General features: G+C 38.3%; 1 protein-coding gene across 1 annotated transcript; it reads left to right on the forward strand.

Moving 5' to 3' along the window:
• The first annotated feature begins 3736 nt into the window (after nucleotides 1-3736).
• Nucleotides 3737-24714, forward strand: LOC121377457 (cathepsin B-like). Its single transcript, XM_041505449.1, has 10 exons — nucleotides 3737-3841; nucleotides 6147-6197; nucleotides 9308-9447; nucleotides 10028-10249; nucleotides 10407-10522; nucleotides 10838-10922; nucleotides 14005-14149; nucleotides 15513-15626; nucleotides 23334-23462; nucleotides 24476-24714. Exons 3-10 carry the CDS (start codon nucleotides 9316-9318, stop codon nucleotides 24547-24549), a joined length of 1017 nt encoding a protein of 338 aa, XP_041361383.1. The 5' UTR covers nucleotides 3737-3841; nucleotides 6147-6197; nucleotides 9308-9315; the 3' UTR covers nucleotides 24550-24714.
• Nucleotides 24715-27443: the final 2729 nt, after the last annotated feature.

Below are 27443 nucleotides of genomic sequence, written 5' to 3' on the forward strand. Positions count from 1 at the left end.
CTTCGGGAACGATTGACTAGTGCCACCTCCACAGCCGCAGCAATACCAGGTTTGCGCAGGATATCCGACCAGACCGTACGGAACCGCCTACGTGAGGTAGGAATTCGTGCCAGACGTCCAGTTCGAGGTGTCATCTTAACACCACAACACCGTCGACTCTGACTGCAGTGGTGCCAGATTCATCGACAATGGCCTCAACTGCGATGGAGACAGGTGTGGTTCAGTGACGAGTCCCGATTTCTGCTCCGACGTCATGATGGAAGATGTCGCGTGTATAGGCGTCGTGGTGAACGTTATGCGGCAAACTGCGTGCAGGAAGTGGACAGATTCGGCGGGGGTAGTGTCATGGTGTGGGCAGCCATCTCACACACTGGCAGAACTGACCTGGTCCACGTGCAGGGCAACCTGAATGCACAGGGCTACATTGACCAGATCCTCCGGCCACACATCGTTCCAGTTATGGCCAACGCCAACGCAGTGTTCCAACATGACAACGCCAGGCCTCACACAGCACGTCTCACAACGGCTTTCCTACAGAACAACAACATTAATGTCCTTCCTTGGCCATCGATATCACCGGATTTGAACCCAATTGAGCATCTATGGGACGAGTTGGACCGACGCCTCCGACAGCGACAACCACAACCCCAGACCCTGCCCGAGCTGGCAGCAGCCTTGCAGGCCGAGTGGGCCACCATCCCCCGGGACGTCATCCGTACTCTGGTTGCTTCAATGGGCAGGCAGTTGTCAACACACGCGGAGGCCACACCCGGTATTGACTCCAGATGACCTTGACCTTGGTGGTGTGTCCTATCACTTACTCACAATGGACTAGAGTGAATTGCGAACAATCCTGCAACATTTGGTAATTATCGGACTCACCATTCAATAATTAAATCAATTCTCCAAATGTTACGACAATGTGGTTTTGCGTTTCTTCTTTTGAAGAGTATATATACATGTAGATATATACATATACATATATATATATATATATATTTAATATATACATATAATATATATATAAATCCGTTTTTTCTTCTAATAGATTGTTTATAAAAATAATGCCTTTACCAATATAGGGGTTTATAATCTTAATATTTTACTATTCTGCTATATATTTGTTCCAATTATGTTTTCCACATTATTCAGACTGTTTTTGTTGTATTTCTACCCAACTTACCAGAGTATCTTTCCAAAACATATTTTTCCTATGCAATGTTTTACGAATAATACAATTATCCCCATATAAGATTAGATCCTTTGTCGATATACCTTAACTGATTTAAATAGGGTTATCCATTTTGAGTTTTCTGAAAACAACTTTCGAACCCATGCACATTTTAAAGCTATAATGAAATTATCTATATTTATAATTTTTATACCCCTATTTTTGTAGTCTTGTGTTATTAAAGTTAGCTTTATCTCTTCTGTTTTATCTGACAAATAAATTAAACAAATAATGTATTATTTTTTAGTTTGGGTTTGGTAATGACATAAAAAGGTGTGTTAACTTCGGTATTGGGCTACTAAGGTTTTTAAAACTGTTGGGGGGGGGGTGTTAAAACAGTTGGGGGGGGGGGTTCACTGAACATAATTTTTTTTAATTAACTTTTGTATCCAATAGTTTAGGGTCATAACTGAGTTTATATATTTGTTCTAACATGACTGCGAATTTAATTGTAATTAGTTTAAATTCAGTTGCCCTCCAGTCTACTTTCCATGTAGCATGGTGAAAAACATCTTTAGAAAACGTTTTACTGCATTTAGCGCTTGATTTTTAATAATTTAGTTTTAAGCCAGAAATATAAGCATAGTCATCTAGAACTGTTAGTGTACTATGATGGGACTCGTCCATCCGCATATTTGGGATATAAATAGTCTTCTCCATTTATAGTTAAACCTTCAATTGATGTACAATTTTTAACAAGAATTGCCAGAATAATAAACATATATGTGGATCCCCTTATCTGTATCCCCTTTCTAAATGAAATAGGTCCAACAAACAACAACGACAACAACAAAAAACACTTTGTATTACCAGAATAATAAACATATATGTGGATCCCCTTATCTGTATCCCCTTTCTAAATGAAATAGGTCCAACAAACAACAACGACAACAACAAACAACAACGACAACAACAAAAAACACTTTGTATTACCGGAGATAGAGAATTGTTATATAACGTTTTGATCCAATCTTTAATAGAAGTTTTAAAGTTAAACATATCTAGTGCTTTATTTATAAATGACCATGGTACTGAGTCAATACTTATACATTGCTCTACTGGTGTCGTTAAACAAAACGAATAATCTTTCTTAGTACCAAATATTTGCTGTGACATGGTTACTACTACTATAGTCCGTCCCATCGTTTTTTGTTAAACGTAACAAGAAAAGTAAAAGTGATTTGGAATATAATTTCCGAAATAAAAAAAATTTTTTTTTTTAAAACAATGTTTGTGAGCAATTTACAAATCAATCGGCTTAGAACATACCTGTCAACTCGCGCATTTGGCGTGAGTCTCACGTATTTGTAACGAACGTCACATTCTCACGTGACGTTACTATAATATCACGCTTTTTCTAAAAATAAAAATATTTTATAGTTGTGGTTTATATTTTAGAGCTGAATGGAATTATATGCTGATTATGCAGGTCTCTGAACTTGTTACCTATTAATAATAATACAGCATATGGAACCTACCCCCGGTTCAATACCAACAATCACTCGTGGAATCTACCTATGACCGACTTGTGTGGTTTAACATTAACCGTATTAATTAGCCTAGTAAAACCATAGGCACGTGATGACAGGATAATGTAAATATTGTCAATATACCACAATATACCCCTCAAAAAACCCTCTTAGCACGCACTAGCCTACATACAAACCCCTGAAAATATTGCACTAACACGTAGCCTATATTGTTACAAGGCTTAACAAGCGTTTTCCCAACACTGAACGCAAAAATATAAATTTGAAAACTGACTTGAAATAATTTATGTTTAATTAATTAAACATTTTAAATCTCTGAACTGGTTTATGAAGTTGCAAAAAAATGTCAAATGTAGATATTATACAAAGTAATTAAAGAACTTACATTTTCAAAGTCGAATATATAATAATATGGTCCTGATGAAGTGTTTTTAATACCTGATTATATCAAAGTCATAAGGTATTTTTCTAGAAGCATATGATACAAATTAAGCTGTAAAAGTATTTGTTTACTTTTTTTTTAAACTTTTTTCTCATGTTGTTTCGTGTTTTAAAATTTGCATTATGGGCGGGGTAAAATCCTCATTTCGTCATGGCCGGGAATAAAACGCGAACCAAAATGCTGTTAAAAAAAAAGAAAAAAGAAAGAAAAGTACTGTATGTTTATCGGACATTGGGCTTTTAATCACAGTGACTAACTCAATGCAGCAACCACCGTATCATGTACTAGTGTCATTTGGAAATGGTTTATTATCCTGTCATCAAGTACCTATGTGTAAAACGTGCGCTCGCTCGATTTCCATATTGGACTTAAACAAACAACAAAAAACTTCACCCATGACCCGACTAAGAGCCTGCAGTACCTGGACCCTGACTTCTAATTTTCTCACACCAGAGAATTGCCACAGGTTGACAGCTCTGTTAGAAATAAATAACTTGTAGTAAATTTCATAGTATGAGAAACGGCGTTTCCTGTTGTATGGACTATAGATTAGCACGTGTACTATCACATGAACTTATCACATGACACACGCAGGGTCAGTCTCGTGATCTACAATGTAAAATATAATACAAAATTTATCTGATTGACATTGTCCTAGAAGCTGTCGGCCAAGGAAAGGTACGTGTTAATTTGTATATTGACCGTTAGTGTGGTTAACTCGTCAAGAGTTCCTCCCGTCCTCCCATAACAAATGTTTATTTTTATTTCCAAAAGATGGTCGTTTTTGAAATGAAAGTTTGGTAATTTCTTCAAATAAATACTTGAATTACTTCCTTATTCGTTTTATTTATGCTCATGTAACCTGAACACGGCATAAAGTTGATTAACCTTTTGATTTTTTCCCCATTAACGCGAAATTATACCATGACTTGTTTTGTTGTTGTTTGTACGAACCATAGTCACTTCGTACCCAAGTCATTTCGTACCATGCTGCCTGGTCATTTCGTACCCTAGTCATTTCGTACCTTGGTCATTTCGTACCATTGCAAAAAGTCATTTCGTACCAAAGTCATTTTGTACCATTGCAAAAAGTCATTTCGTACCAAAGTCATTTCGTACCCTAGTCATTTCGTACCATTGTGAAAAGTCATTTCCTACCCTAGTCATTTCATTCCAGTATATAGAAAACGAATTGACTATAGCATAAAAGCAGTGGGTTTTGTTTTAAAACTTTATTTTGACAGTTTGAAAACCAGAACATGTTATTGTGCAGCATATCGTTATTGATACCCATAATACCTGTCAACTGTTATTTCTATTTTACCTGCTGTATATGGTATTTACTACTAACTGCCAACTTCGATTTTGTGTGAAATGGCTCCAGATAATTAATCAAAAACAACAAAACAATATAATGGACCAACAAAATATTATTTATTTATTAGGTCTTCTTTTCATGCTTATTTGCATCTTATTTGTTTAAGAAATAAACAATAACAGCCATTAAAACATTAACTACCTTACTGATTGCCAAATTAGCCAATCGCTAATGTTTATACAAAGTGGCAATAATTTTTAGTCTTTTGCTGATAAAATATCCCTTAAATTAACCACAAATTTGTAATTTAATGTTATTTTGTAAAAGATATTACCGGGGTGATTGTTATAAATTGTTATACCATGGTACGATATGACTTTCAGTTATGGTACGAAATGACTAGGGTACGAAATGACGTTTTGCAATGGCACGAAATGACCAAGGTACGAAATGACTTTTTGCAATGGTACGAACTGACCAGGGTACGAAACAACCAAATAAGGTTAAAAATGACTATATGTATGAAATGACCATGGTACGAAGTGACTAGCAACTGTTTGTACACCCACGTACCACACACCCCCCTTAAAAAAAAACAACAAAAACCCAGCGACAAAAACAAAACCAACAATCCACCCACCTCAACAACAGTCCCCAAAAACAACAAATACACCTCCCTCCACAGAAAAAAGGAAAAAAGAAGAAAAAAAGTTAATGTATAAATACAGGTAATAAAAATGAACACTGGTAGGACTTTCCTTTGGCATTGTCACCCTAACTCTATTTATGATAAGTATTTATAATGTTCTTAACGACACCACTAGAGCACATTGATTTATTAATCATTTGCTATTGGATGTCAAACATATGGTAATTTTTTACAGTCCTAGAGAGAAATCCTGCAACATTTTTCCATTAGCAGCAAGGGATCTTTTATATGCACCATCCAACAGACTGGATATAGCACATACCACGGCCTTTGGTATACCAGTCGTGGTGCACTGGCTGTGACGAGAAATAGCCTAATGGGCCCACCGACGGGGATCAATCCCAAACCGACCGCGCATCAAGTGACCATGTCAAAGGAAAGTCCTACCACAGTGTTAAATTTTATTACCTGTATTTATACATTAAATTTTTTTTCTCTTTTTTTGATAAGGGAGGTGTGTTTGTTGAAAGTCCTTCCATCAGTATTATAATCTTTCGACTAGATTAGTGCAGGGAAGGTGACTTAAAATTACTTAGTAATATTTCTGTTAAAGGGATTGTCCTAAGTTTAGGAAACATTTTGTTTTCAAAATCTTGATGAATGTTATTTCTAGTCAGTTAAAAAATGCTAGCAACTACTGTAATAGTCCAAGTACTCTGACTGTAAGAGAGCTACACTGACATTTGGACAGTTATACAATCTCATTACAGTCAAAGAGTAGTCAAAGATTCCCGCTCTAATACCACAACAATCCTCTGTATGATGTCAAATATATTTAAATTGATAATTTTCGAGTTCCTTGATTAAACAAAATCCAGATATTAATTACTAATACACACACTACAGAAAGAAACCCGACAGCAGCCACATTCAGCTAAGATTTGGTAAACTTCGGACAGCAGAATTCTGAGTTCGCCAACATACATATTTTGTGACTCAGCCATTTCATCTTCCAGGGGCGTCTCATACGATAACACGACAAGTGCCTGACAATCAACAATAAAAAGGTTTGTTTTGTTTAAATGTAGAGTAAACTCAAACAAGAGCTTTATGTGTTAGAAAGATGCATACCCGGACCACCAACACATACTGACACTTTAACAAATGAAAACCGCGTAATTTTAGAGTTAATAAAAAAACATGATTATTCCTGCTAACTGGGGGCACCCATTTTGTTTAGTTTTTGTGTTGGCTTACTGGGATGTGTTATATTACAGAACATTGCAATGTATACTAAAACGCAAAAGAAACGCAGGTCCTGAAAATGCGAAAGAATTGCACTTTGTAAAGCAGTATCTTTGGTGGAATTGAACCTCAACTGTGTTAAAGGACATGGCACACACCCACACCGCAGTCCCACCTGCGTGTCAATTTCATTACCTGTGTGACGTCACGAATTCTCAAAACACGTTGTTTGCACATGCTGGATCATCCGTATCATGAATCCAGTGCAAACACACTCATTGAAATGCTTATAAAGCCTACACACCTGGATTTAATCGCATAAATTCAATTTGAGTAGTGACAGACAACAGAATCACATTTTAAAAATGCCGCGACTGACGCAACTCCAGCGAGGGATGGCCATCGGGATGTTGCAAGCCGGACAGACCCGTACTGCTGTAGCCAGACAATTGGGATGTCATGTTTCGACAATCGCACGCCTTTCTCAACGTCACCAAATCACTGGATCTGTGAACGATCGACCACGCACCGGCCGCCCGAGGGTGACAACCGCAGCCCTAGACCGGTACATCCGGGTGACCCACCTTAGGAATCGGATGCTGCCAGCAGCTAACACCGCTCACCAGGTGCGTGGTCCACGTGGTCCAGTGTCCGCCGATACCGTCCGACGCCGTCTGAGGGCAGCAGGACTCCGTAACCGCCGTCCTTATGTGGGACCAATATTGACCCCTCGGCACCGCCAACAACGTCAACAGTGGGCGCAACAACATCAAAGATGGCGACGTGGCCAGTGGCAACAAGTTCTGTTTACTGATGAGAGCCGTTACAATGTTTCCAACGCTGATGGCCGAATCCGAGTATGGCGACGTCGACATGAACGTTACTCCGACTGCTGCGTTCTGCAGGCCGACCGATGGGGCGGGGGTAGTGTGATGGTGTGGGGTGGGTTCTCATTCAACCACAGAACACAACTTCATGTGTTCAGACAACGCGTTAATGCCGCCGTGTACCAAAATGACGTCATCAACAATCACGTCGTTCCCTTCTTTGCCGCTCACCCACGTGTGCGCTTGCTGCAGCAAGACAATGCCAGGCCGCACACTGCCAGGGCAACACAGGCGTTGCTGGCTCAGCACAACATCCCAACGTTGCCGTGGCCAGCCTTATCACCGGACATGGCGCCTATCGAACACGTCTGGGATGAAATCGGACGTCGCCTTCAGGCTCGCGGACAACCTCAGAATATGCAGGCGCTGGAGGCAGCATTGGTCCATGAATGGAACTCACTCCCTCAGGCATTCTTTCAACGGCTTGTCAACTCAATGAGGAGACGTTGCACTGCCTGTTTGAATGCCCAGGGTGGTCACACGCGATACTGACTTTGACAATGCTACAGGTCGTCTCTTTCACATTTTTAACATGGACCCCCACCCTACTTTATGACATGAAACAATAGCCAAAAAGGAATTCAATCAAACATTTCCAACACCAATGTGTGCCGAATTGGTGTAGCTCCAAAATAAATGTTGAAATCTTCATTTCGTTTTGTTTTTTTAATATTTTATATCCAATTTAATGAGAACCTGCGTTTCTTTTGCGTTTTAGTATATGACTATTTATTATCCTGCAAAAACCAGGTAGATTGTTTTTTTCTAGTTCTAAGGCTCATTCCTGACGTGACGTGTTAAGTATTACGTAACCACCAGCTCGCCAGAGGGCTTACTCACTGAGATGGTACAAAATGGCTGCGGCCGTTATATATAATAGCCGTCACATTTAACCATTTTATTAATTAACTATACGATTATTCTTGATGATATTAAGCAATAATGTGCATTATATATCGTTGAATATGCATACCAGTTCAAATGCCTTAATTGTCCCTTCCTTTAACAACACCACTAGAGCACATTAATTCATTAATCGTTGGCTATTGGATGTCATATATTTGGTAGTTTTATCATAGCGATAAGGAGGAAACCCGCTACATTTTACCATTAGTAGCAAATGATCTTTTATATGCACCATCCCACAGATAGAATATGATTAATAGATCATTGGATGTAGACCCGACTCTCTTATGCTTTCACTATTAGTCATGTTTATGATTGCAATAATAGCAATAACATTAATCTCATTAATAACAGTACCTATATACACAAACTGACAAAGCCACAATAAAAACTAAAAATATTGTTACAAAAGTAGTAATATTTTGGTGTAATCCTACACAGCCATAGGCTGGTATGGAAAGTTCAAATGACACCCTCACCCACCTTCCCCTGCTGAGAGTAAAACTTTTTACAGTGCAATATTAGGCTAGTCATATAGGTATCCAGGGGAAATGCTAGGTTCATATTCGAACTCTCTTCCCCCCCCCCCTTCCTGCCAGGTCAAGACCACATAACATCTCTGTGGTGTAAATTATATTTTGTATTAATTAGAACAGAAATTCTTTTAACGTTCTCGTTCTCGGGCCTACTGATTTCTCAGAAATATTTGTTTCAGTAGCATATTTTCAGTGAAAAAGCAGAAGCACATAACTGAAAGTCTGTTGGCCATTATTATGTAACATAATCGATGATTTCTGTGATTACAGAACCAGATTCCAATCAGTTGTGATGAACACGAGGCAGTGTTTCCCATAATATTTCAAATTATGAGACCCATATATCAGTTAAGCTTGAAATAACAAAATTTATAAACTTTGATGTTCTTATTTTCACAACCCTGCATAAAACAACACATATATTAGTATTATTTTGAACCTGGCCCCGTGCTTATAAACCTTAAAGTCTAGACTTTAACATCATGGCAACGCCATTCAAATAGCATTACGTTAAAGTCTAGACTTTAAGTTTTATAAGCACGGGCCCTGGTGTTTTTTCTGTTACTAATATATATAATTACTTTTCTCTCTCTTCATGTACAGGTTTAGTCATGAAGATCCTGTTGGTATCCTGTGTGTTGTTTGTCACAGCATTTGCTGTTCCAAGGCAAAGATATGAAAACAAGAAACTAAACTTTGATGACATCATCAACCATGTTAATGGGCTAAAGACAACGTGGAAGGTGTGCACATGTTTAAAGATTGGCTAGTCAAAACGAAGAGTAGCTACCTAGCTAGCTTGTGTGGTAGTCATACGTTCATTTTGATAGCCCTTTTCCACAATTCATTATAAGGGGTGTGGTTAGTGGGAAATAGTTTTGTATACTTGCCACAATAGAACAAACTTTTTTGTTTCAACCAAGTTTTCAAAGAGGAAAAAAAAAAAAAAAAAAAAAAAAAAAAAAAAAAAAAAAAATTTTTAATTAAAAATGTTTTTTTTTTTTATGCCTGGTTGGAAATTTTGTTTCAGCTAAGTTTGCATACAGGTAAAAAAAAAAAAAAATAAAAAAAAATAAATAAAGAACAAGACGAAAAAACCCAAACTTATTTATGTTGAAATAATGTTACTTTTAATTGTAAATGTTTTTTTTGTTTTTTTTTGCCTGGTTGGAAATGATGTGTGTCATATGCCACATAACGCTTATAAACTTCAAAACAAAATAACAACAACAAAAACATCAAAAAGCTCTAGATATAGTTTATGTTCAGATAAGGTGCATTTAAAAACTAAAAACACACTTCTTCATTCTGTGTTTTTGCCAGGCTGGACATAATTTCCATCACATGCCAGCCAACACTCCATTGAGCTTCTACAAGTCTCTGTGTGGAGTCCTGGAAGGCTCGGAGAAGTTCAGTCGGCAGCTGCCCAGGAAGGAGTTCTTTGATGTCCAGGATCTTCCCGAGAACTTCGACCCCAGGACCAAGTGGCCCCACTGCCCATCTCTCAACGAAGTGCGAGATCAAGCAAACTGTGGATCATGCTGGGTACAGATATTTATAATACACAAACATGGATTAGTAAAAACACAAACCAATTTCATGTATGGCTTTTTGATAAAACCTAATGCTGCATGTGTTAATAAATCCTGTAATTATATTACTGGTAGAAAAGTGATCTAGAAATTGGTTCTTTCTGCTTCAGGCGTTTGGTGCGGTGGAAGCAATGAGTGACAGAATCTGTATTGCATCTGGTGGCCAGAAGAACGCACACCTGTCTGCTGAACAGATGATGACTTGTTGTCACACCTGTGGAATGGGGTGAGAGGCTTACTTCCAAAACCTGTACAGTTCACTCTGTATTTCTCTTTCTTTATCTTCAATCTGTGTCTGTCTGTCTTTCTCCCTCCCACCTCTCTCTCTCTCTGTCCTCTCTGTTTGTCTGTCTGTCTGTGTGTCTCTCTCTCTCTCTCTCTCTCTCTCTCTCTCTCTCTCTCTCTCTCTCTCTCTCTCTCTCTCTCTCTCTCTCTCTCTCTCTCTCCCCCCTTCCTCTCTGTCCACATATTTCTTGACACGCCTACTTAAGTACGTCTTAGGGTTTGAGATAGGAAGTAAAATATGACCTGCTGTTTTTAGATGCAATGGAGGATATCCCAGGGCTGCCTGGGAATACTATGAAAATGTTGGTCTTGTCACTGGTGGCCAGTATGGAAGCAAACAGGTAAGACTTAAAACGTGTCCAGTGGCTTGGAACACTTACATAACACAGCTTCTAGATTATGGTATCACCACTCCCATGGCTAGTGATATTCAATGTTGGGCTAATAAATAACTACTATCATCATGCCCGATGGCTAGTATAAACCAAAGGTGTTAAATGCTGCATTTATACCTGTTTTGTAAATATGACGTTTCTGTCCCATCCACCTACCCAAATCGAAGGGTTTTTAAGCTCTATCTCCCTCTTTGAGTGACATACCTGTATCTGATTGTATTTATTAAAGTAGGGCTAGTGAATTTATAAACATGGCTAGTACATTTTTTAAATCACTGATCCCATCCATGGGCCATTGCTAGTGGATTTTTTAAATCACTGATCCCATCCATGGGCCATTGCTAGTGGATTTTTTAAATCACTGATCCCATCCATGGGCCATTGCTAGTACATTTTTTAAATCACTGATCCCATCCATGGGCCATTGCTAGTGGATTTTTTATAAAATTGTAGAAGCCATGCGTGACATCCACCAGTGACACAGTAAATGAGAGGATCTCCACAACACACCTGAAAAACTGAAAGCCATGCTCTTATGTCTGTATGTGAAAGCATCATGGTTGCTAATTCTAACAATGTCCTGTATTTTATTTTATTTTTAAACCTACATGTATATATACAGGATTTGTGTAGGCTTGTGTTACGGTTATCTTGAATCTCGGATTTCATTTTATTACCCTCACATTATTTTTGCATTTACCATAGTTTGACACCCAATAGCCGATGTATTTTTCATGCTGGGGTGTTGTTAAACATTCATTCATTCATTCATTCAATTTATTACCTATTTGAGGTAAATGTCTGGGATAAATTGTTTTACAATTGTACATGGTGCAGATTGATTCTAAAGCCTCTGATTGACTGGCTTAAGAAAAGTTAAAGGTTGTGTTGTTTAAAGACACCACTAGAGCACATTTATTTATTAATCATCAGCTATTGGATGTCAAACATTTGGTAATTTTGACATGTAATCTTAAACAGGAAACACGCTACATTTTCCCCCATTAGTAGCAATGGATCTTTTATATGCACCATCCCACAGACAGGATGGCACATACCACAGCCTTTGAAATACCAGTCGTGGTGCACTGGCTGGGATGATAAATAGCCTAATGGACCCACCAGTGGGGATCGATTCTAGACCGATCGCACATCAGGCGAGCGATTTACCACTTGGATACGTCCCGCCCCGACTGGCTTAAGAATAATGATGTTTGATTGGTTCTTTGCTATGACCAGAATTTTACTTTTATTTGTTCAATGTTTTCATTCATCAGTAAGTTTAGACATGTTATACGATCCACAGAAATTTACAGGAAATTATTTACCGATTTGGTTTATGTATGTACTACCCAATTTTCACTCGAGACCAAAGATATATTTGTCATGATAAACAATTTGTACACATCTTAAATTTGTGCAACATGTGATCAATGTAACTATGCAGTTTGGATGCTCCATACATCACCATAGTAATGTATTACTACAACTGAACACAATAAATGCAGTTGCTTTACTTGAAATATATTTTTCAAAATACCCTTGTCGAAAGTGGAGTAGAAGTGACTATTACAATGTAGAGAAATAATTACTTTATAATGCGATCACAGTTGTATTGTTTTGTATTGTAAAAACTAGACTGCAAAAAGAATGTCGTTATGCCATGGTGACATCAGATCCGAAATAAAGTTTGTTTTGTTTAACGACATCACTAGAGCACATTGATTTATTAATCATTGGCTAATGCCGTAATGGATGTCAAACATTAATTTGGTAATTTTGACATATAGTCTTAGAGAAGAAACCTGATTAATTTTTCCATCGGTAGCAAGGGATCTTTTATATGTGCCATCCTATAAATACATGCAGGATAGCACATACCACAGCCTGTGATATACCAGTCGTGGTGCACTGGCTGGAATGAGCAACAGCCCAAGCTGTATTGCTTGGATTTTATATTGTAACAAGAATTAAAGAATAAATAAACTACATCTATAAACATTAGTTTTAGAACCTCTGTGATTTGTCATTATTCCAGTGTTACAATAATGCAGTCTATATATGTAGTGGCAGTTTGGAATTCGAGACAAAATAAATTTTTTAAAGTTTTGTTTCTTTGTCTCAACTCGTTCTAGCCAGTGCTCCACAACTGGTGTAACGAAGGCCGTGGTATGTACTATCCTGTCTGTGGGATGGTGCATATAAAAGATCCCTTGCTGCTAATCGAAAAGAGTAGCCCATGAAGTGGCGACAGCGGGTTTCTTCTCTCAATACCTGTGTGGTCCTTAACCATATGTCTGATGCCATATAACCGTAAATACAATGTGTTGAGTGCGTCATTAAATAAAACATTTCCTTCCTTCTTTGTCTCAACTGGTGATCCAGAAACCGTTCAGTGTCCTAAAAGGACCACATAACGACACTAAATAGATTGTTTGGATGAACATGGTATTTATGTTTCAAGTATTTGTATACGTACAGTTCTGTCAGTTTTGTTTGAATTTAAGCCACTTTATTGATCCGATTTATCTTTATGTCCGACTCACTATATCAGTATTATTCCTTGTATCAGTGGGTACTTTAAGTGAAATGAAGACTCATTGACTACAGCTATTGTGCAGTTGATTACATTATCCTGCTTTTCCTGGGTTTTAAAAAAAACCTCTGTCTACCGTAACATGTTTTAAATACAAAGCATTATATAAAGAAATACATTTTGAAAAGCATTTGCCTGACTTTTATCAAATTTCATTTGGTAACTGGAAACAATACTAAATTGATATGTAGAAAATTATATCACACAAAAAATTGATATTGAGATGTCCTGAAATACATTGTACATAGAAATATTCATATTCTAAGAAAACATTAGTAAATTGTAATCCTAATAATGTACAAATATTTTGTTTGCCGAAAACCTTTTAAAATGTCAACAAACTCAGGATAGGCCCTTTAAAATCTGATAACTGGTTGGTTAATGTCTGGGCTGTTATTATAAAACTTCATGAAAACGTTTTTCTCGTGATAGGGCTGTCAGCCGTACGTTCTTCCCCAGTGTGATCACCACGTTCCTGGGACGAAGCCACCGTGCTCAGGAGATGCCAAAACACCATCATGTTCACACAAGTGTGAGCCCGGATACAACAAGACCTTTGAACATGACAAACACTATGGTGAGACCCACAGTCACTAGGGAGGGAGTGGGAGGTGGGGGATTACAACAAGACCTTCGAACATGACAAACACTATGGTGAGACCCACAGTCACTAGGGAGGGAGTGGGAGGTGGGGGATACAAGGCCTTTGAACATGACAAACACTATGGTGAGACCCACAGTCACTAGGGAGGGAGTGGGAGGTGGGGGATACAAGACCTTTGAACATGACAAACACTATGGTGAGACCCACAGTCACTAGGGAGGGAGTGGGAGGTGGGGGGATACAAGACCTTTGAACATGACAAACACTATGGTGAGACCCACAGTCACTAGGGAGGGAGTGGGAGGTGGGGGGATACAAGACCTTTGAACATGACAAACACTATGGTGAGACCCTCAGTCACATGGGAGGGAGTGGGAGGTGGGGGTGGGGATACAACCAGACCTTTGAACATGACAAACACTATGGTGAGACCCACAGTCACTAGGGAGGGAGTGGGAGGTGGGGGGGGGGGGGATACAACAAGACCTTTAAATATGACAAACACTATGGTGAGACCCACAGTCACTAGGGAGGGAGTGGGAGGTGGGGGGGGATACAACAAGACCTTTAAATATGACAAACACTATGGTGAGACCCACAGTCACTAGGGAGGGAGAGGTGGGGGGATACAACAAGACCTTTGAACATGACAAACACTATGGTGAGACCCACAGTCACTAGGGAGGGAGTGAGAGGTGGGGGGATACAACAAGACCTTTGAACATGATAAACACTATGGTGAGACCCACAGTTACTAGGGAGGGAGTGAGAGGTGGGGGGGATACAACAAGACCTTTGAACATGATAAACACTATGATGAGACCCACAGTCACGTGGGAGGTGGGGAGGGATACAAGACTTGAAGATGACAAACACTATGGTGAGACCCACAGTCACTAGGTAGTCACTAGGGAGGGAGTGGGAGGTGGGGGAGGATACAGTAAGACTTGATAAAATTCGAATCAAAACATTGTAATATGGTTGCAGAAAAATAATTGAAAATCCTGTAATAGTGTATGAACTGTCTTCTATTTTTACCTCATAGTATAATACTAGGATTAGACTGTCAACTGTTATGACGAAGTTGGTTGCATTGTAATTTCCGCAACTTCTGACTTACAACGGGTGCACTCAGTGTAACAATTAATGGGTTATACGATGAGAATTGAGTTGTAATAACGCTCAGACTAGCAACTGGACAGTCAATTGTATATTCAGGCAAACAACCGTATGGTGGTTGGGGAGAAACATATTTATTGAAAATCCTGTAAGAGTGTACATGTATGAACTGCCTTCTATTTTACCCCACTGGTATAACAATGTGTTTTATATTCAGGTAAACGACCGTATGGAGTTCGGGGCGAGTCTGATATTATGACCGAGTTGTTCACCAATGGACCAGTGGAAGCAGCTTTCACCGTCTACAAGGATTTTCTCACATACAAGTCAGGTAACAATGAACATTCTATCTCACCTGTTGTGAAACAGAGAGGCAACTTTAAAAGATACCGTAAATGATCCTATATTAGCATATACATGTATACAGTGGTACACATCGAGTAAATCCATACTGACTGCTAACATCAGTCATTTAGTCACTATATTGAATAGATAAATACACCATCACAATTTACGTGCATCTTGCTGTATATGTGTTGTCATATGCAGGCATCGAAATAAGCATTGTGTCTGGTAACCCATTTACAGGTTACCACAAAATATAGCCTGGTAACCTATAGGTTACCACAACTATATGAAAGTTAGAATTGAATTCCTGTTACTACTACTTATTTATCTAGTGGGCGCTGCTTTAACGCGGATTGCCGAAATTGCTTGCAGTTGCACAAGTGCGCATGAACATCGGTGCAATTTCATACGAGATAACGAAACGTGGAAGTAAATTCATCTAGTGGACGCTGCTTTAACGTGGAATGACTATAATAGACCTCTTTCACATTCCCATTGCGCATGTGCACGAAGAGTACCGTCCCTTGCCGAATTGGATGGTATCGAGGCTATATACAAATTGGGGGGCATGATCGACAGTTGTCATGAGCGTTGTGAGTAGCTTCGAAGGAGCTGTAAATCTCTAGCGACTAACGTACATATTTTGTATAAGATGTTAAAATGGCTGCGAAAAACGACCTACTAAAGTTTACATCGGAATGGTTTAAGACCAAAAACAGTGAAACATTAACTTAGATGAAGTCTCTGGAGCCGCCTGTCAAGGGTATTAACAACGCAAAATTAAAAGATTCATACAATAAAATTATGGGGAAGGGGAGGCATATTTTATTGAATTTTAAATACTGATACATGTGGAGTATTAAACATCACTGGAAATCCACATGAGTATTAAACTATAATTCTAATTGTTAAAAGTAAAAAACACATTCCACTAAAGTTAATTTTATTGTATGAGTCTTTTAATTTTGTGTTGTTAAAATACCCTTGACAGGTGGCTCCAGAGACTTCGTCTAAGTTAATGTTTATCACATTTCTATTTTCCCCTTATCGTTTCATTAAAAAAAAGACAGTCGTACAACTACTAATCAATGTTACATGTCTAACCACAAATTATTTATTTATGTATTTATTTATTTACTTATTTATTTATCTTATTTTATTTATTATTTTATTTTATTTTATTTTATTTTCACTATCATTTATATCAGATACATACAACTTCACTTGAAATAATATCTGATTCACACGCGAAAACCTACATCTTAGCATGACATCAGAAACTGAGTAAACACGGCTCAAAGTTTGACATCACATGTAAACACGGAAGTAAAAATTGACATGCTGTTTGCGTTGTTTGTTTTGAAGAATTTAGAAGATGACATCTTCTTCTTTACATGAAGATCAGTTTAAGTAAACATATATCTGTATGTACAATAGTGTTTGGTTACTATTTTGTATTTTGTACCTGAGAACATTGGTTGAGATCGTTAGCGATACCATCAGCACTTTGATACACATGTACAAGCATAGGGCGAAGTCCTCTATATCGATATGGTATGCAAGTATCACACGTTTTTATAACATACATGATTATACATAACATAAAGTTCAGCAACTTTTCCAGAGTGGTAGACTCATGCAACCCGATATGATCCTAATTTGATGTTTTGTCTAACTTATGATAGTGTATATAACTTCAGTCCCGTAGCCAGCTTCATTAGTGGGAGGGGGGGGGGGGAGAGATCGAAATTTCATGTCAATGATACTCATCAAATGCAAGCGCCGAAGGCGTGGAGCCATAGATGGTGGTGGGGTGAGGGGGTGGGGGTGGGGCGGGGGTGGGGTCCCCAGATATATATATATATCAGCAAAAGTTAAGCACCACCACTTTTTTCTAATATGTGTATGTTTCAAGTGTGGATTATGTTTCTAATGCATATATTATCCACAACTATTGAATTGTTCATGGTGTAATATTCACTGCTCAGTATTAAAAGACCACAAAGAAACAAAAATGGTGAAATATTGATGTGTGTATTGGCAATTCATTAAAACATGTAAATCAGAGGTATACACAACCAAAACAAGTATGACATTGAGAAAAAGTTCACAGGTCAAATCTGTTCGAAAGTATAGCATCAGACTCACTTCCAGTAACATGCCACATCTTCAGTATCTGGTGTATCATCCTCTCGCACTGACGACATTCTGCACACGTCTTCTCATACTACCGACAAGTCGTCTGATTGTCAACTGTGGGATCCTGTGCCATTGTTCATGGAGTGTTTGGGCTAGTTCCTGGAGATTCTGCACTGGGGGTTCCATGGCTTTCACTCTGCGACCCAAAATATCCCACAAATGTTTGACAGGACTCCTCGCTGGCCATGGCATCTGCTCAATGGCATTTCTCTGCAAATGTTGGAGCACTGCCTGCACTCTGTATGGCCTGGCATTATCATCCATGAATATGGGACGCGTGGCAAGTGCATGGTTATCAAAATGTGGAATAACTTTGGTATCCAAAGTGTCTGTTTAATAAATCTGTCCATTGAGGTTTCCATGGAAAACTACCAGGTCCAGCTTACAATTGTAGGAACAGCCCCCCCCCCCCCCCCACACACCCCCCACACCATGACGGACCCTCCACCAAAGGGAACTGCCTCCTGGATGTTGTGCTGGTCAAATGCAGTTCCTCTGGGTCTCCATATTCGCGTTCTGCCATCAATCGCTTTCTACAGGAATCAGCTTTCATCTGACCAGTGGCAGTGAACCCTGCGCCATGTTCTGATGTTCCATGCCGCTCTGGCATTACACCACAGAAGACGTTCATGTATGTGTCTTGGAGTCAGCAGAGATCTGGTGATAGGTCGCCATGACCTCCTTCCAGCAGCATGGATCCTTCTTCTGACCATGCTGGTGGATATCCAGTTATATGGTCTCCATAGTTCACGGAGGATGGTTGCGTTGGTGAAGGGTCTTTGTCTTGTAAGTCAACTAAGGCATGATTTTCTTTATTACTTGTTTTCTTAGGTCGGCCTGACCTAGGCCAGTCTATAACCCGACCTGTCACTGCCTGTTTTCGTACGATAGTCCTGCATTTGTCATCCCTATAATTTGCCATTTCTGATTCTCTGTCAATCTGCGTCTAGCCATAGCCTTTTTACTAATGATACCACCCACATATCTGCAAGAAACAACACTGGCAACAAACTGACTGTTTGTGATACTGGTGGTTCCCTGATTCATGGCCCACGTAATACGCATGTGCAATACCGATACCAATATACACGTTCGCATTGCACGAGCTGAACAAGTACATTTCACCGAGAACATGTTTTATCCATAATGAAACATTACATCGATTGTTATTTCAGTTTCAATCAGGGGATGCTTAACTTTTGCTGAGATGTGTATACATATATATATATATATATAGAACCCCTTGTCAAACATTGAGATGACGCCGGTTACACTCAAGAATAATACACAAACTTTTGTTGCGAAATATACGTTAACAAGTTGCATTAAGTTATGGAATGCATGTAAAATGGCCTGGGCATGAAACCGTTTGTTTTCAGTCGTACCAATGTATTTATAATAAATGATATATGGCATACTTCTCACATCCCACAAAAAGGATAGCATACACGACGTCCTTTGATGGATCATTGGTTGGGACGGTAAATAATCAAACGGGCCCACTGAGGAGGATCGAACTTTCAGCAAATGGAACCTCAGACAGACGTTCTTGTTACGTTATCCAGGTCATTTGGGGACAAGGACTTTTATATGTAAAATCCGATTTTGTTTGTTTTCATTTGAGCGGAACTCTCAGTCCTGCATGGGTGAATCGGATGATTCCCTTCTCTCCCCCCCCCCCCCCCCGGCTATGGGCCTGACATGGTACTTAATATGTTTGCTTCAAACATTCAAATGAAGTACCTTATGACTGCGCATAATAAACCCTCATGAGTTTATAATAAAGAGACCATCCTGAGTTTGTAGCTATATTATGAAGCTGTCGGCTAGTCTAATCTGTTATAAATAAAACTTACATCTTTCTTTGGTTAAATAATCTTGTTTCGAATTTAAATAGTTGTATATGCAATACAGTTATATTTCTGACCATTTTCAGGTCGGTAGCAATCAAGAAGTCGGAGGGGTGTGTGTCTATAGCCCCACTTTTATAAACCCGGTTTAAAATATGGTATTTGTCCTCGTGTCCCCCCCCCCCCCCCCCCTACATGTCAACTATTACGGATCACCCGTAAGACTTACGGATTTTTTAGCATTTGACAGTCTTACGGGGGTAGGACAAATTCCTTACGGATAACACGCATTTTTAGGTTTTATTATTTTTTTCATTATTATTTTTACATGACTCGTTATCATCTAAGTAAGCCATCCTTCGTGATCCTTCATGATTTTCGTTGTCCTTTCGTGTATCAGAAAACAGCCATGTTGTCGTAATTATTTTGGACGAGAGGTGCCACCTCATGGATATATGTGCACTAATCAAAATTGTACTTGTTAATAGTCTCAATTTTCATTTTTATGTTGCCTTGAATTTAAAATCATCAGTTCCCTGTCCTTTTGCAGCTCGTTTATGGATTTCTTATGGATTTTTTTCCACAGTCTTACAGGTGTTGATCAGTAAAGGTTGGCATCTATGCCCCCCCCCACCCCAACAACTAGACTGTGTCCCTTCACTACAGATTGTGCCCCCTCCCCCAACTCCAGATATCATTCCTATGAGCCTGATTCTAATGTTTTATATACCATAGCTCAACTTTCATATGTATCATTTAATTTTATTCCAAATACTGAACAATATTTTAAACTTGGTGAAAAGAAATCCCGACAAGAATCCTGAATGTATTTATCTGTATTATGCTTTATAAATATTTAAATTATGTTAAATACAGTAAATATCTGCATACATACATGCACGCACACATTAATATTATTTTAGCCCATATCCGATATTTATTGCTTATGAATCCGAACCGATGGTTTGTCGGGCATTAACAACAAAATATTTTTTATTTTGTGATAAGCAATAATTCATAAATGTCTCCAATAAGTCTTGTTGGATGTCAACAGAAGTTTCGGGTTCCCTACTGATAGAATAATTAATCATGGCATTCTATTGCATGGCCTCCCATTATCTATGCCCCCCAACTTGTCCACAGGTCTATTTTTGCATGAGGTCGCAGTTTGCGTCCTCGAGTTACCCCGCAACGGGTACATGCGCAGTGGAGTGTGAAAGAGGTCTATTGCACAAGTGCGCGCGAACATTGATGCAATTCCTTACGAGAAAATGAAACGCAGAAGTCCGGAAAGAAAGAAAGAAAGAAATATTTTATTTAACGACGCACTCAACACATTTTATTTACGGTTATATGGCATCAGACATATGGTTAAGGACCACACAGATTTTTTAGAGGAAACCCGCTGTCGCTACTACATGGGCTACTCTTTCCGATTAGCAGCAAGGGATCTTTTATTTGCGCTTCCCACAGGCAGGATAGCACAAACCATGGCCTTTGTTGAACCAGTTATGAATCACTGGTCGGTGCAAGTGGTTTACACCTACCCATTGAGCCTTGCGGAGCACTCACTCAGGGTTTGGAGTCGGTATCTGGATTAAAAATCCCATGCCTCGACTGGGATCCGAACCCAGTACCTACCAGCCTGTACACCGATGGCCTAACCACTACGCCACTGAGGCTGGTCGGAAGTCCGGAATGCATTGCCTGGTTTACATTCAGAAACGAAACTACCGTTCTTTTCTTGCATGTCGTAACCTCCTGGTAACCTGAACGACTGTTCTCGACTTATTTCGATGCCTGCATATGTGCAATTTTTTAAAAATAATTTTGCATATAATGTCAGCTCAGATGCAGTGTTCAAAATAAGCATTGTCCGTTTGTCCCGACAAGTGAAAATCTATTCGGACAAGCAAAATGTGCCTCAGTGGTTGTCCAGTGGACAAGTAAAAACATTTCTGTGCAGTTTCATTTTGACCAATCACAATCATCATTCTGGTATTTGAATAAAACATCAGTTTATTTGGACAAGAGAAAATATTGGTGGACAAATAGATTTCTAGATGTATTTGTCCGGTGGATTTTTTGCTTATTTATATCACTGAGATGCACACTTCATTTATGAAGCATTTTTGAAGTTTTCTTCAGTTTTCCCAAATTGTATGATTCTTCACTAACGATACAAGTTTGATACTAGTGAACACCAGGGATGCATGCTGTGTAGATTGTAAACTGTGGTGATTCAAAGGCATAGGCCAACATGAAAGCTGATGAAATAATTTTCAGATGTTTTTATGGTTTAATGAATTTGTTATTACATACGGGCAGGATTTACCTGTCAGTTGAATACTCGCTTGAGGTGCTTGCATCGCAGGTTCAAACCACCTCGGTGGATCTTTTCAGCTAATTGGTTTTTTTCTCAATCCAACCAGTGCACCAAAACTGGACAAAGGGTGTGGTATGTGCTTTCCTGTCTGTGGGAAAGTGCATATAAAAGATCCCTTGCTTCATTAGAAAAAATGTAGTGGGTTTCCTCTGGTGACTACGAGCAGAATGACCAAATGTTTGACATCCAATAGGCGATGATTAATTAATGGATGTGTTTCAGTGGTGTTGTTAAACAAAACAAACTTGTGTTATTACATACATGTATGTTCATCAAGACAAAACAAACTTGTGTTATTACATACGTGTATGTTCACCGAGACAAAACAAACTTGTGTTATTACATACATGTATGTTCACCGAGACAAAACAAACTTGTGTTATTACATACATGTATGTTCACCGAGACAAAACAAACTTGTGTCATTACATACATGTATGTCCACCGAGACAAAACAAACTTGTGTCATTACATACATGTATGTCCACCGAGACAAAACAAACTTGTGTCATTACATACATGTATGTCCACCGAGACAAAACAAACTTGTGTCATTACATACATGTATGTCCACCGAGACAAAACAAACTTGTGTCATTACATACATGTATGTTCACCGAGACAAAACAAACTTGTGTCATTACATACATGTATGTTCACCGAGACAAAACAAACTTGTGTCATTACATACATGTATGTTCACCGAGACAAAACAAACTTGTGTTATTACATACATGTAAAACAAAAACTTGTGTTATTACATACATGTATGTTCACCGAGACAAAACAAATTACATACATGTATGTTCACCGAGACAAAACAAACTTGTGTTATTACATACATGTATGTCCACCGAGACAAAACAAACTTGTGTTATTACATACATGTATGTCCACCGAGACAAAACAAACTTGTGTTATTACATACATGTATGTCCACCGAGACAAAACAAACTTGTGTCATTACATACATGTATGTTCACCGAGACAAAACAAACTTGTGTCATTACATACATGTATGTCCACCGAGACAAAACAAACTTGTGTCATTACATACATGTATGTCCACCGAGACAAAACAAACTTGTGTCATTACATACATGTATGTTCACCAAGACAAAACAAACTTGTGTCATTACATACATGTATATTCACCAAGACAAAACTGGCTGGACTCGGCGTTCAGCATGTTCAGATAACAGGATGTTGTTAGCTTTTATAAATGGTAGTTTAATGAAGTTTGCTGTTCTGTCAGGTGTTTACAAGCACACGTCTGGGGAAGCTCTCGGTGGCCATGCTGTTAAAATGATGGGGTATGGTGTTGAAGCTGGAACAAAGTACTGGCTCGTGGCCAACTCCTGGAACAGTGACTGGGGCGATAAAGGTACTGTATATTAGTCAATCTTGCTTATAAGTCAACACCCCCACCCCCAAACAATAAAATGTAAAAAAATAAAAATGACTTGCTTACAAATTGACATAAGATTTTGCCAAAAACAGTGAAAAGTGTTTTACCAGCATCTTTGGGTTTATGCATATATTTTCATCTATAAATATATACTTTCTTCATATGTCCGAACATAGCCAACTATCCATGAATGATTCATCCTGTTAAATTTAGTCAAGAGAAAGCAGGTGTGAGTTGAAAAAGTAGGAGATTTTGTCAAAAAGCAGATTTTTTTTAAATGCACACGATTTAACACAAAATTGCTATACCAGAGCGGGTAGTGTGAAAATATAAGAAACATGTCATATACTGTTACCATAACTCGCTCAGATGGACATCTCTTTTTAAACGTCTGAAGAAACTAATCAGTAATTTCTGAACGTCCACTTTACAAAGCAAATTTTTAAAATATACTCTTCAAAAAAAGTAGGGGAACTCTAATAAGAATTTAGAATTACCAAAATTGTAAGGTATATTAGCTGTGGGGAATGGTTATTTGATAATAGTGAATTAATTGGACAAATATTACAACCAGTAGTTCAGTATTACAGTAGGTTTTATGACCACTAAAGATCTTGAAGGACGATTGGGGTCAGAAGTGAAATTTGAAAGTTGACGGGTTTTTTATCAGTAAATCGCAAATTCAAACAATAAAAATGACTAAAAACAAAACAATAACAGCTGTATCATCAACAGATGTGTTGATAAACAGACCTGAACATTCTTTACTAGGATGTCTGTGGTCAAAACGTATGTTTGGTCTAATAGTTGTTATTAACATTAATATTTCAGGTTCCCCTACTTTTTTTGAAGAGTATATATTTGATGTGGCAGTTTAACACAGATTTGATATAGTTTAGACTATGTTTGAAAACAAGTTGTGTTTGAATGTAGAATGAAGCAACGTTTACCATTTGATTACATAAAGTTAATATCTTATTTCTTTGCAGGATTCTTCAAAATACTCCGAGGAAATGATGAATGTGGTATCGAGTCACAGATTGTTGGCGGTGAACCAAAATAATAATTTTGAAACGTGAAGAGACTGTTTTGTAAAAAAAAAAAAAAAAGTTCATTTTTAAAGCATAATTGATTCAGTAGGCTCATCTCTGTTAAATTTTTATTGTTTTTAAATACATGATAATTATTTTTGATAATATATTTGTACAATAAAATTATTAAGAAACGATTCACAATTTTGTTTGTTTTATGAAATGAAAGTGATTACAAGTTAAATGATACCGCGGAACATTTTAAACACACTGATTACTCCTTCCTTCGGCTAGCAATCTTTTATATTCTCCTTTCCATCAATTTCTCGCTCTAACCAATGCACCATGACTGGTATATCAAAGGCTGTGGTATGTGCTGTCCTGTCTGTGATGGTGCATATAAAAGATCCCTTGCTGCCATTGGACAAATCTTATTTCAAACATTGCCACTGTCGCAGCGAATGGGCTACCCCTCTGATGCAGTGTCCATGTGGTCCTTAACTTGTTTTGGCTAGTATACATACACCTACCACAGCCTTTGAGGTACAAGGTGTGAGGCACTGGTCGAGACAGGAAAAACATCTTTTGGTTCTATGAAACTGACAAGAAATGTAGACTTTTTTTAAAATTTGCTTTAGATATCAAAAGCTGTGGTACATGCTATCCTGTCTTTGGGGTGGTGCATACACAAGATCCCTTGCTACTAATGGAAAAATGTAGCGGGTTTCCTCTCGGACTATATGTCAAAATTAAGAAATGTTTGATATCCAATGTGCTGGGTGACACAATCGATCGCCCTCTATGGTCTTGATTTTTTCCCATCCCAACCAGTGCCCCATCAAAGGCTGTGGTACATGTATGTATTTGTCCTGTCTGGGGGGGAAATGCATATATAAAAGGCCTTTACTGCTTTATAGTGTGTGGAAGCTGTGGGTTTTGTCTCTTGACAGTGTTGAAGAAAGAAAATGTTTTATTTAATCACGCACTCAACACATTTTATTTACGGTTATATGGCGTCAGACATATGGTTAAGGACCACACAGATACTGAGAGGAAACCCGCTGTTGCCACTTCATGAGCTACTCTTTTCGATTAGCAGCAAGGGATCTGTTATATGCACTATCCCACAGACAGGATAACATACCACGGCCTTTGATATACCAGTAGTGGTGCACTGGCAGGAATGAGAAATAGCCCAATGGGCCCACCGACGGGGATCGATTCCAGACCAACCACGCATCAAGCGAACGATTTACCACTGAGCTACGTCCCGCTCCCTTGACCGTGTTGAAATGACCATAATCTAGATTCAGAATACATGTACATGCAGGTGTAACGGCATCAGAAATTGCCATAATCTAGATTCGGAATACATGTACATGCAGGTGTAACGGCATCAGAAATGACCATAATCTAGATTCGGAATACATGTACATGCAGGTGTAACGGCATCAGAAATTGCCATAATCTAGATTCGGAATACATGTACATGCAGGTGTAACGGCATCAGAAATTGCCATAATCTAGATTCGGAATACATGTACATGCAGGTGTAACGGCATCAGAAATGACCATAATCTAGATTCGGAATACATGTACATGCAGGTGTAACGGCATCAGAAATGACCATAATCTAGATTCGGAATACATGTACATGCAGGTGTAACGGCATCAGAAATTACCGGTACTAATCCACTCACCACATGTGAATAAACATTCCGACACACCAGCTCAATGAGCGACCTGTTTTCATTTACCCACTGTGTAAAACAAACCACTTATTGTGGAATCGGCAACACTGCATAATTATGTAACTTTTGACCCCTCTCCGATTACTCTGAGGAATTCTGAAATCTCTATTACATCGTTGCTCTTCTGTATACTTGAAGAGACCACCGGCAGCCATTCTCGAAAGTTAAGACTTTTTGTCTATAGTCCGTCCCATGGGGAACGTCTTTTTTCATACTATGGAATTTACTACAAGTTTATTTTTGAGCCAACTGATTTGTAAATTGCACACAAAAATAGTTGGGTGTTTTTTTTATTTCCAAAACACTTTTACTTAATTTCTTCTTATGTCAAACCAAACTGAAATTATTGTCAGGAATTCTAGATTATGGTAGCTCCACTCCCATGGCTAGTGATATTTAGTGTTGGGCTAGTAAATACAAACTACAACTAGCCCAATGTCTAGTGGAAAAAAAACCTTGTCAAATGCTGCAGTTACATATTTTGTAAATATGCATATTCTGCCTCCTCTTTCCAACCCCAATCTAAAAAAGTTGAAGCTCTATATCCCTTTTTAGGTGACATCTCATTATTACTGTTAGTAAAATTTTATTTATTTAAAGTAGGGCTAGTGAATTTTTAATCATGGCTAGTACATTTTTAAAATCACTGATCCCATGTCTAGTGGATTTCTATAAAATTCTAGAAGCCCTGTTATTATAGAATGATGGGACAGACTATAGTGTCAAAAAACAATTGTAGTTTTTTAATTTCCAAAACATTTTTATTTTTCTTCTTACATCAAACCAAACTCTGACGCCATATAACCGTAAATAAAATGTGTTGAGTGCGTCTTTAAATAAAATATTTTCCTTTCTTTCCTTTAAACCAAACTGAAATTAATTGGGATGGACTATAGTTGCATATCATTTTCACAACCATTAATCATTGTGTAGCATGTGCAAGGTGGTTATGGTGTCAAAACACAGCACACGCACAACATTCAATGCAATTTTATTATTTTTTTACGATATATTTTGCATGGTAGCATTTGATGCATAACATTTAACAACCATTAATCATTTTTATTCAGTCGAGGCCAATATTTCTATTGGAGATGATTTCCATGCACATGGGTATTGAGATGTATTGTATTACAAAATTACATGAGAAACTGAAACATAACTAAATCATAATA

The sequence above is a fragment of the Gigantopelta aegis genome, chromosome 7 (genome assembly GCF_016097555.1).
Source record: "Gigantopelta aegis isolate Gae_Host chromosome 7, Gae_host_genome, whole genome shotgun sequence".
Taxonomy (NCBI): Eukaryota; Metazoa; Mollusca; class Gastropoda; order Neomphalida; family Peltospiridae; genus Gigantopelta; species Gigantopelta aegis.